Consider the following 12,462-nt stretch of genomic DNA (forward strand, 5'->3'; position numbering starts at 1 on the left):
ACGGCACCTAGCTTTGTTGTTTATTAGACGGAGGTATTGTTTAGAATTTACGATGGTTCAATAACCGAATAACATCATCACAATGTAAAGGTGACAGTCCATTTCCAACGACAGCAGCACTACCATTCATTTTACTATGGAAATTGACAATAACACCGACGCGTTCGTACTAGTAATGCATTTTTAATTAGTGCATGCAGCTGCGGTCAGAAATGGAATGTTACCCTAAGCCGAAATGTGACTGTCAAGCCGAGAGAGACAGAAATGCATGCACCTAGACTTAAGAAATATTGAGTGCCCTTCCATGGTGTCATGTACCTACCGTCCTCAAATTGTAACACGTAATGTATAATGAGAATAACTGCAATACAATAAAGAATAAACACTCCGAAAGCTGAGAGTAAGCCGGTATTAAATCGTTCCCCGCGAACTATAAAATTCCGTTCCTTCTTCGTACCGGTTAAGAGAGAGAACGTAAATTTTTAGTTCGCGTTCCATTAATTAACCGGTTTTTAATGAAGTTATTTAAGTATGTATAAGGGTTTTGAAACGATATTAATAGGCCCCACGTTGGGCGCCAATGTAACGTATCTGTGTTTAACATAAATGACGTTTTGATGTTGGTAGTTCTTAATGTAGGTACAATCCCTACCAACATCAAGACATAACTCTATAAACGTTACAGTATTTCAATACCGGTTCCGAGCCCTGTGCCAAAGGTTACCCCGATTTTCCCTACCGGGAAAACGCTAATTGACATTTCCTGTAGCAAAGCTGGGTTGAAATGGTATCGCAACTAAAATTAGGCCTGCAAGTAACTATGTATTTCGTTTAGGATGACTCACGCTAGACCGGGCCGTGCCCGGGCCGAAGCGTCCGACACGTCATATTCTATGAAGGCTGATCGGTGATCACGTGGTGCTTTCCATAGGAAACGAAGCGCCGGAAGCTCCGGCCCGGCCCCGGCATGGTCTAGCGTGAGTCATCCTTTAAAGTTACCTAGCAGACTGTTTGTAACTTTACGTGTATGTTTTAGAATGTTTGATGTTTGGTCCCAGTGGGCGGCATTGTGTTAGATACAATTTGAGTAACTTAGTTCACAGTTTCACTTTACTTATTTGATAAGATAGGTGTTATACATCATTGACTATAATGCATAGAACCGGCACAGAGAACCAGCATTTTGCGCCATGAGTTGTAGTTGTTTTGACAACATAGTAGGGCGGCGGAACAGGTTTTAGGTTACTTTTCATTCATGTCATCCGCAGTAGGTACAAAGTTTTTAACTTTTTTTTAAACATCCCATGTGGGGTACCAAATGAAAGGACTTTGTGAGTAGATTACAAATATATAACATACTCTAACATTTTCACTACTTGGTCTAACAAATTATTAGAAAACGTTAGCAAAATTAAATATTGCCTACCTACTCGTATACCGGAGTGCGGTGGTGGCCGAGTGGATATGACGTCCGACTTTCAATCCGGAGGTCGCGGGTTCAGATCCTGGCTCGTACTAATTAGTTTTTCGGAACTTATGTACGAAATATCATTTGATATTTACCACTAGCTTTTCGGTGAAGGAAAACATCGTGAGGAAACCTGCATACATCTGCGAAGAAATTCAAAGGTGTATGTGAAGTCCCCAATCCGCATTGGGCTAGCGTGGGGACTATAGCCCAAGCCCTCTCACGCATGAGAGGAGGCCTGTGCCCAGCAGTGGGACGTATATAGGCTGAATGATGATGATGACGATGACTCGTATACCAGGATTCTCGTCAAACGGTACATTATCAGTAGAGACAAAGAGTTGTCTTTTATTGCAATCGTAAAAATTATGGGCGTGCAATAGAACACTTTGCCGGTACATTATACATGAGGTACTCAAATTATACGGCGCAGCTGTACCTCTATATATTTCTGAGTGTCTCGTAAATTAAGTTGAGCGAATATTATTTAATTACAGACCTTATTTCTCACATTCGTTAGGGGTTAATTTTTCACAGAAAACTTAAAATTTTAGTAGTAATTTGCTCTGTTACTGTTAGCGCTGTTTTTTCTTCTAACGAAGCATTTTTTCCGAAATTAACTAGTTAGGTATAAATTTTGCTTCGTCGACAATTCATTAAAATCTTTGAGAGAGAAGAGGTAATAGGGAAAAATACAAATTTAACAACTTAGGTACCTTCTGGAATTTCAATTAGTTATTAGACGAAAAAATGGAAAGCTACGTAATTTTAAAATAAGGCAAGCGTATAATGATTACTATTTCCCTTTTTATTAATTGTCTGATTTTCGACTGAATATCGTCAATTTTAGTTCAAACGCTGGTCTAAATGTTAAAGAGCGGTACTCTATTATTTGACTACATATATACAGGGTGATTCAGGAGACGTGAGCAGGACTAACACTGCGCATATCGTTAATTATAAGCAACTGTTTCGTATCAGTATTAGTGAGGTTAACGTAAATTTTCTAGTCGTGTTGAAAAAAAAAAGTTATTAATTTTTTTACGACATGCATGGTCACCCTAAAATTAGAATACTAAACTACCGATATTCTGTGTCAAATTGAATGTCATTACTGTCATCACGGTCTGGTTACTTTTGAAAACTCGTATCTCACTCAAGTTTGACAGTTTATTTTCTTCGTAATCAAAATGCCATTACGGTTAAAGAGGTTTTATGTTTATTAATTAGGTCCTGTAGGGTGACCATGATTGTTGAGAATTAAATTTGCCCTCACCAAAAAGCTAAAAAATAGGAAAAAGTGTTTTTGTTTCTCCTAAATACGACGGTGATCGATCAATTATCAGTTACTGAGTGTGCAGGATTAGTCCTGCTCACGTCTCATGAATCATCCTGTATACTCGTACCTATGGGATTGGAATGATTACCTATGGGATGGGATGGGTACATGGGTAAGGAAATATGATAAAGATACTTTTCTAACATGAACTGAAAGAGCTCGTGATTTCTAGTAGAAACGACATAAAATTTTACAAATACAAAAAAAGGAGTGGATGACTTCCTCTAAAAATGGCCCATATTGAATAAACTGGTAGAAAATGCTTTTGGCATTAAAGCCGCCTTTTGTACGATAAGTTTTGTGCAACAAAGATTAAATAAATACATATATAAATAAATAACTTTTGTTTATTTAGATACCTAACGTGCACATTTGCAAGTAAATACCTTTCCAGGCCGAATACTTCAACCTATTGCGCTAATTTTATGTGTAAATGTTTAAATTCAATGAGTACGAGTTATGATTCATATTACTTGTATTTTATTTTAAACACATTAAAATAAAATAATTTGTCAGAAAGTACCCATAAGCCTACCCACACGAAGTACTATCAAAGACATATGTAACTTCGTATAAGACGAATAAAGTCTAAGGAAAAAACGTGCCTCGGAATTCAAGTAAAAGTCATTCTCGAATAGATGCCGCACACACCTTTAGCCTATCCTCGGCTAGATGGCGTGACGACACCGTTTCATATTTAACAATTTTAACACATAGATATCAGTGAATGAACATGGGTCAAAATGATATAAAAATAATAAATTCATTTATCCATGTATATACATTTTTTGATAACTTTATACGTTTTCATTTTGAGTTTTAGTCGTGTGTCGATAGATGGTAGTAAATTTACAGTGACTACGAAATTTACAATGACAGGACCCCTCTATACTATCTATTCTTTTTGGTACTATTTAGTCACCCTTACTGGACATTTACCAACAATTTATTCCAAATAATGTGTGAAAATCATAAAAGTTAAACCATTTACACCAAACCCTAACGGCAGTTTGTTTATTTCGTAATTAGGCTGCTTTGCCACCGGCTTGAGCCTGATTACCGAACTTAAAACAGAATTAAGCCAAATTAGATCTTTTTGAAGGTTCTGAACTGACGTTATTCTGATTTTACAATTTGTCAAAATTTTGATATCGTTATATATGACCTTTAGCCTTGAATGCGACGTGATAGAAAAATAAGAACCAGCGATCGGAACATATCAAAATCGAAACAGTGAGTATTATATTCTTTGATCGCAACTATAACAGATTTTGAAATCTGAATATCGCTCTTACAATTTTTTTTCATAGGAGGCAAAAACCAATTACCGTCACCCATGACGTAAATATGGTTATTTGTACAACAAGAGATCAAAGTTTGATATTTCTTCGAGTGCTTATTTTGAATCCCGTGCAAGCGAAAGATTCTATAATCTCATTTAGCATCTTGAGCGTAGTAAGGGACTCAAAAGCGCACAAGATGTAAATAACTTTGATCTCGTGTAGTACACAAAAGATTTCACCTGAGCAGTGAGAACATACCTATTAGACAACTTGAAAAATGTAATCCTTCTTCATAACTTAATACCTATGCACTTATTTTCTTAAGATATACAAACAATTAAGTTTAATTACCGCAATCGAACACAAAAACAAAACGTAATAATACATTTCAGTAAAGGGTCATTCCACCGTTTCGGGTGTTACACTTGAACTCTTAAAATAAGGTTTTATTCGATATTGTAACAGGAACTAGGAGGTTATAACTATTGATTCATCTACTACTTTGATAATATTTTCTTTTCCTGTACACACATAATTAAAGTATAAGAGCAATAACGAGAGAATCACTAAAAAGTAGCTGTTTCGGGCGTTACGGGAATTGGCCTATACCTTCTGACCATCAGTACCAAAATGCATAATTTAGCGAATTTTGTCAAGTAACCTCCAGTTTTATTTATGTCAAGTAATAAAAGTTAGTATAGTCTACTGAAACACTGAAGTAACACTTAGTATCACTTTTCAATTAATTTTAATAAAATAAATTACCTGTTTCGGGTGTTACTCATGGTTCGTTTCGGGTGTTACGAGTACGAAATTAAGACAGATTTATACGAAATTATGGCTCATTTTATTGCAATTATTGTCTTTTTAATAAATATGATTAAAAACATAAGTAATAAATGCTGAATTATTATAAAATACATTGATCTTAACAATAAAAACTGTTTCTCGAAGATATCATAATTATTTTTCTTTCGATGCGAATATTACCGAAAATATTCACTTAATCAAAAAATGGTTGATGGTGACACCTATTCATTTTGAAAGATCTATCCAACGACACCCCACATCACAGGATTAAAGTCGCAAAAAAATTAAAAATATTTTGTACAGGAGCAAACCTAAAAAAAAATTTTTTTGTAGTTTTTGTGTTACTATTTTGTCGCCATGATTGATTTAAGTATCCTTGCCAAATTGCAGCTTTCTAGCACTAACCATCACGGCGAAAAGCCGGGGACTGACAGGCGGACGATCAACACGTTTCGGGTGTTACACAACTTCAAACTTTAAAACATACGACTAAAGCAGACGCTAAAACAACAACTATTACACATTTGCATAGGTTCACATCATAGCCTTTCTTTGGCAAAACATGTTTGGCTATAGTTAATTACGGGAAAAGTTACACATATTTTTATCTCTTTTTCGTTTCGGGTGTTACTTTGAGACCACAGTCTAGAATACTCTTCTAAAAACCGATTAATCCATGCTTTTTAATATTTTTAAAGACAAATTATAAAATTACGATATTTTACCTGAAATAACTGCGGGAAATTTGTAACAGTTTACAGTTACTTTCTTTTTAATTAGTCTTGCCAATATCGCTGTATAAAATTAGTTTTACGCCTATCATTTAAACGTTGCGATCAAGTACATGAAAAACATGTAAAAATTGATTTTTTTTCGGTTTTTTTTTTCTGACATGAAGGTTTGGTATGTTTTCTATGGAAATAGGTTAGTGTTGACTTCTTAAACGAATTTTCATTTTTGAACCCTTGGTAGCGTTTATTATGGAATGCCCCTAAAATAATATGGAAATAACGAACATCAACTGACACTTCAATCGACAACTTTTTTTTGTAAAAAAAAAACTTTGTAAGATACGGTCCGAATTGTGGATACGTACTATTTGTCAACTATAGTAGAAATTCTTAAAAGTAAAATAATTAATTTTGCGTGATAATCTGTGTATTTTTTGAGTTCATTATTTTAATTGTACAATAAAATACCTAAAATATAGTGTTTTTATAAGTTTTTATCAAATAAATCTTAAACTTTATTTTTATTAATTAATTATTAAGAATTCATACTCGTACGTGGTTTGGAACGATGCGTTCTGAAGTTTTTCGGGGGTCTATTATAAACCGTCAATATACCGTTGAATATCGTTTGTACTTTTTTTTGCCTGTTTCTTTTTGATAACAGTGTGAAAGGGACAGAGATAATAGAACCCCAGTATTTCGAACTTGTATTAGACCTCGCATGTTGAAATGACATTGACTATAAAGGTCACTTGAATGTCATTATGTCAAATGTCAAATGCGATTTTGCTCACTGTTTTTAAGAAGCAAAGTACCCTTGTTCGAGCTGCTGGGGTGAAAAATGTATTTTCTTTCTTTCTTTCTTCCAAATGGCTAAATCGATCGCGTTTAAATGTACTTTCCTTTCCACACCCTTTTAGCCTCCGCCTAAACCGCAAAGGGAAAACATTTGGCTTACTGTCGGCGGGCGGTACACAGTTAATCAATTTGTATGGGATACCCTACCAAGAGTAACATTCGGACTTCAAAAATTTAAACTTGATTTGACATTACAATGAAAGTTGAAGTTTCAAGGAGGCTCTTTAAGGTGGTATTCTTCGTGTAAATCAAGCAACAAATAAGTTTTCCAATTATATATTATAATTTGGAACATAAATTCATTATATGTATTTTAAAGAGGAAAGTTTCGTAACAAGAACACTAGCTAGATTTAGACCAAGATAAGTCTGTAACGATTTTGGTAGCTCACGCAGTGCAAGTATTATTTTAAACGTCAAACTTCTCTGAATTATTACCATTATTTGTATCTCCGTTTTAAAGCTCTCGGGTCTTTCGAGCCCGGTCATTTATTATTATTATTTAAACTTTATTGCACTATAAAGATAACTACAAAATACTTAAGGCTTAAATTATTACGTATAAATTTCATTTGCACTGCGTGTGCTATCAAAATCGTTGCACACTTATCTTGGTCTGACTCCATATCTCCCTCCAATATTTCAAGAACACCCCCAGCCCCCAGCAATGATGATTTATGTCAAGAGCGCCCCGTTATCACAAACGTACGTCGATCCAGTAATGCTCCTAGCCTTATCACTGGACAGGAACAGAATTAAATCTGCAATCTCTTCAGGCTCTGACAACTTTTTCAACGCAGTACAGCCCTTCCATATTTCTATGTCTTTAATAATATTTGTCTTTGTAGGTCCAGGATGCACAGCATTTACTCTGGCACCGTGAGGAGCTAGATCTAAAGCTACACAGCGCGTGAAGTGATCTACTCCTGCTTTGGAAACAGAATAAGCCAGCAGGTCTTTCCCTGCAAGAATTTGTAGAGAGCAGACGCTCGAAGTGTTGACGATGTTTCCCTTAGTCTTGATAAGGAATGGAGCGGCGAGGTGCGTCAAATAAACCATGGAGCGCAGATTCGTGTTCATAACGTGGTCAAAAATTTCCATAAGGTTTTTATCGAATATGGTTGATATGTTGACAATACCTGCGTTATTAATCAGTATGTCTAACTGATTGAAGTTATCGATAGTTTCTTTAACAATGTTTTTGACATCTTCGTCTTTAGTAACATCTGCTTTAATGATGAGAGGTTTATTGCCATATTGTTCGCAATCATTTGCAACGTCTTTAAGATTTTCTTCGTTTTTATCTACCAGTACTACCTTAGCGCCTTCTCTTGCCAGTGCTTTGGCTGTGGCAGCTCCTATCCCGGAGGCAGCACCAGTCACGATTGCCACTTTACCGGTGAAACTCATTGCCTTATTAGAGGATCTAATGCTTACTGTAAATTTCTAGTCACGACACTCAATTTATAATAACGTCTTATCGCATTGTTTTTATTACGATAGTCACGATTCGCGTGAAACTCATTGTGCTTTTGTGTTTAACATGGTAATGAAATACTATTTAAAAGGTAGTGTTATCTGTAAATTATAATATGATATATATTTTAGAGCCGCTATTAACTGATAGCTTTATTGCTTTCCAACAGATTCTGACTCCGATATTTTCATCGCAACGTGTTAAATAATAATGTCTTATCTTATTGTAGGTATAATTTTTTTGATAAGAGCATTCAGGGGCTATCAGTAATTTCAAGCCTAAGACGAGACGTCTACAAATTATTACATCTGTATCTGCTGTTGATAAGGGGTTGTGCACAAATCACGCGAGGTGTTTTCGGCTACTTTTTGACGTCGACTATCGTGAGGAAACCGGACTAATCCCAATAAAGCCTAGTTTCCCCTCTGGATTGGAAGGTCAGAAGGGAGTCGTTTTCGTAAAAACTAGTGTCAACGCCAATTCCTGGGATTAGTTAGGTACCAAGCAGACCGCAGGCTCCCATGAGCCGTGGCAAAATGCCGAGACAAAGCGAGGAAGATGATGACATAGAATCGAAAGGTCACAAACCTTCTCCGTGACTATACACTGTACACAAGAATATGAGTGAAGTTTGTGCAACATCAAGGTGACTTCAGGTTTCTCAAAACGTAGCTCGCTGAGCACTGAGCGGACGGCCGCGAATGATCGGGGTCGCGGATTTTATTGTTATTGAATTAAATTGCTATTCTTAATAAAAAAAGTAAACGATGTGTGCGATGAAAAACAACATTAGGTACGAATTTTAAGTTTCAAACTGTTTAAATCTACTGCACCTTAAATCACGCTAGACCGGGCCGGGGCCGAGCCGGAGCTTCCGGCGCCTCGTCTTCTATGGAAAGCACCACGTGATCACCGATCAGCCGTCATAGAAAATAACATGTCGGATGCCTCGGCCCGGGCCCGGCCCGGTCTAGCGTGAGTCATCATATATAAGTAAATGTGCGACATAAATCGATAAAAAACGAAACTTCTTTATAAAGAAATAGGCTGTGCAAGCAAATGCCCCGTTTCATTTGCAAGTTTCCAGTAAACCAGTTTAGTTTGCCGTTCAGAAAGCTATTTGCACTGTTACCTGTATCGGACAGGCCAATTTAAACTGCCGGAAAAGAAACGAAGTTTTTACCGAACCTTTTCCGGAAATCTCCACAAAAATCTCCAAAAGCAAACTTTCTACGAAAACTATATTAAAAGGGTAAGATATACATAGAGATCGAGCCACAAGAAAAGTAATAAGTTCCGCAAGTATTAGTGGAATCTGCCCACTCTTCTTCCTTGCTTTATCCTGGGATTTTGCCACGGCTCATGGGAGCCTGGGGTCCGCTTGACAACTAATCCCATGATTTGGGACTAAGGGCCAGATTCGGATTTTGAAATAGACATCTATTAGACATCTTTTAGACATCACCAAGATACGATAACGATATATTTAGGATCTAACCTGTCAAATTTGACATTTGCGCGATTCTGGAGATACTGTTGAACGATTTCCACAGGATATGACTTAGAGATCCAATTCACATCTAATAGATATCTTACTCTATCTAACGTAAAAGTGAGATTGGTGGCCCGAATTGCGCTGCAAAAGAGAACTAGTTGATATCTAAACTATAACGTATCTAGAATGGATCTAGTACGTATAGTCTCTTGTGAATATCTTGAAGTTCGAATACGGCAGTAGGTAATTAGGTATACTTCTATACGATTTAGATTTATCAACCTGTTAGAGTTTTGATCTTACTCTGAAACGATTTGAAGATGGCTCACGATTAGTACATGCGAAATTAAGTTAAAATCGTGCGTGCAATCACCATGACGATCGTACAGTTGTAGTTCATAATTATTTTCCATCGTAATTTCGCGGATTTCCTTATAAAAATAAGCGCTTTTCCGATTATTACAGTTCTTTTTGCAATTTTGATACTTAGTGCTTAAAACAGTATGTCGTTTGTGGTATGAATGTTTTTCTTTGAAGTGAGCGTTATTAGCATCAGGAACATCGTAGTAAAGTATTTTGCTACCATACTTTTTTGTTTGGCTCTGGACGTCCATTTATGAAATGTCATTGATTGTAATGGCGTGGGATGTGTTGATTTGGTTTAATTACTCTTTAACTTATTTTCTTTGCTAAGAAGTGTCCGTTGGAATCTAATATATGTATGAGATTGTAAGAAATATGATTAAATTTATCGTATATATAGCATGCTTATCGAATCGTAGGCCAAATTCGGCATGATCCGTTTACCTACTCCGAAATCACGAAACACGTCACTATCCGGTATCCGGCCGGATGTTAAAATAATGGCCGGATAGGCCGGATACCGGATAGTAACCGAATATCCAGTGCATATCTAATAAAGAGTACAGACAACCAGTAACAAATTATTAGGCGGCTAGATTCGTGTGCGTGTGACTCATAAGAAATCAAATATAAAGATCGAAGACGAATTTCGTCGTTCCGAGAATTTCGTCGCCATGATTTCTTGATTTCGTAACTTAATTGGTAATATGATAATCGGTAGCGATGTCGTGTTGATGCGGGTTCAAGTCACACTTGAGTCAATTATTTTTCCTTGTTTTTGTTTTTTTCCTGTAATTATGTAATTTCACAATATCTTCAAATGCAAGCGATACTGATATCCAGGACCATTTAAATATTATTAATTTATTACTACTTATAGAACCGTCACAGAGAACCAATATTTTGCGCCATGATTTGTTGTTGTTTTGACAACAAACCATAGAAGCGGAGGGTAAATCAGGCGACCTAAACGTTTTTTTTTTGACCCAAAAAATGTCTTAAGGCAATTTGCAAATGGTATACATACTTAAAAACCACACAGTTTTTGAAGTCGCTTGAAAATTCGTAAATAGAAACGGAACTGTTCATAATATTTTATCCGTAGGTAGTGGATTCTAGGCACGGAACAGCGGAACCTAGTTAAACATGGATGTAGCCCCGAGGTAAACAGAGCAATAACATCGTAGAGGTCGCCACTAGTGATGCACCAATATTGCCTTTTATGGAAATACTGCCACCTACAACTTTGAAAGTGAAAGTCTGTATTCTTCAATTTAGGTTTTTTACAATGCACTTATTATGAATGTAAGATTGACTGGTAGACAATGCCTTATGGCATTAAGTCCGCCTTTTGTATTGTAAGATTTTTCTTTGGTGCAATAAAGATTAAATAAAATAAATGTCAAAAACAACGTCAATTCTAATTATACACCACAGCCCCAAGAAGATACCAGTGCAAGAAACTCGGAGGGAGGCATTTAAAATATACTCTGTCACGGCGTCCTTGTCAGTAGAAAAAGGCGGCAAATTTAAAAAATGTAGGTGCGAAGAGTTGACCTCCCATAGAAAATTTGAACGCGCCTTTTTATACTGACAAGTTGGGTGTGTTTCAGTATATAATACATCAGATCTTATAAATAAATAAAATAAAATCATAAAAATCATTTATTTCAGAAGACAGGTTCCATAATATTATAAATAAGTAATTATTCTTTCAAAAAATATTTATATGAATATTTTGCTTTGCTGTTGAGTTACTTACCTGTACAAGATTTTGGGCATTTTAAAAAGACCTCTCTGGTTGCCCGTTGGTACTTCCGTAAGATAATTTTCTATATAACACGCAATGGTAATAATGGCAATGTTTTCAATTAGAGGCATATGGCCATGTTTTTTTCTTAGGCAATATTCCCGGGCACGGCATTTCCTGTTATTTACTGCCCTTCGGCCGTGCGATTGATTTCACAGGGTCCTTTTACAATTACGCTTGTTTTTATCCTGAACCATCATATGGCGATATTTTCGTCTTAGGCAATATCCGGGTACGGGACAACACTACGCCCCACCACTGACCCTAATTCTTGTTATTTACTGCCCTTCGGCCGTTCGATTGATTTCACAGGGCTTTTTTTCAATTAAGCTTGTTTTTAGTGGTCTGTAACAAGAAAATAGTTTAAGGGCCAGGATACTGATAATACGTACAAACTTTTCCCTACTGGACTCTTGTATTCAACGGGCCACTAACCCGGGGTTAACCGGTTAAACCTGGTGTTACCTTGGTTACCAATACAATTTGACACTGGGTTAACGGTTTAGCCGCTTAAGGGGCCCACAGATCACCGGACGCCAGTTCGCCGGACGATTTCAGCCTGTCAGTTAAACGCAAATGGTGACAGTTACGAACAACTAACAGGCTGATGATATCCGGCGAACTGGTAAGCTGTGGGCCCCTTTAACCCCGGGCTAGTGGAATGGTGCAAGTTGCGGTAAAAGGTTAACACAAGTCTAAAAGTTAAAAATGTGTACATCTAATCTTAGAATGCAAAATATGTATTGGGATGACAGCTGTCACCGTAGCCAAGCTATGTCAAAAATACTATAGGAACTAAGTCAGTGTATCAATGTGTAACATATTATTT

At 36.5% G+C, this 12,462-nt stretch overlaps 1 protein-coding gene and 1 long non-coding RNA gene across 2 annotated transcripts in view; both read right to left on the reverse strand.

Annotated features, from left to right (window-relative positions):
• Positions 1–12,462, reverse strand: part of LOC134793036 (uncharacterized) — an 814,647-nt gene that overhangs the window by 529,209 nt on the left and 272,976 nt on the right. The window lies entirely within an intron of this gene.
• Positions 6,923–7,904, reverse strand: LOC134793285 (3-oxoacyl-[acyl-carrier-protein] reductase FabG-like). The gene has a single exon (XM_063764850.1). It carries the CDS (start codon positions 7,896–7,898, stop codon positions 7,164–7,166), a length of 735 nt encoding a protein of 244 aa, XP_063620920.1. The 5' UTR covers positions 7,899–7,904; the 3' UTR covers positions 6,923–7,163.

Source organism: Cydia splendana, chromosome 8 (genome assembly GCF_910591565.1).
Source record: "Cydia splendana chromosome 8, ilCydSple1.2, whole genome shotgun sequence".
Lineage (NCBI taxonomy): Eukaryota > Metazoa > Arthropoda > Insecta > Lepidoptera > Tortricidae > Cydia > Cydia splendana.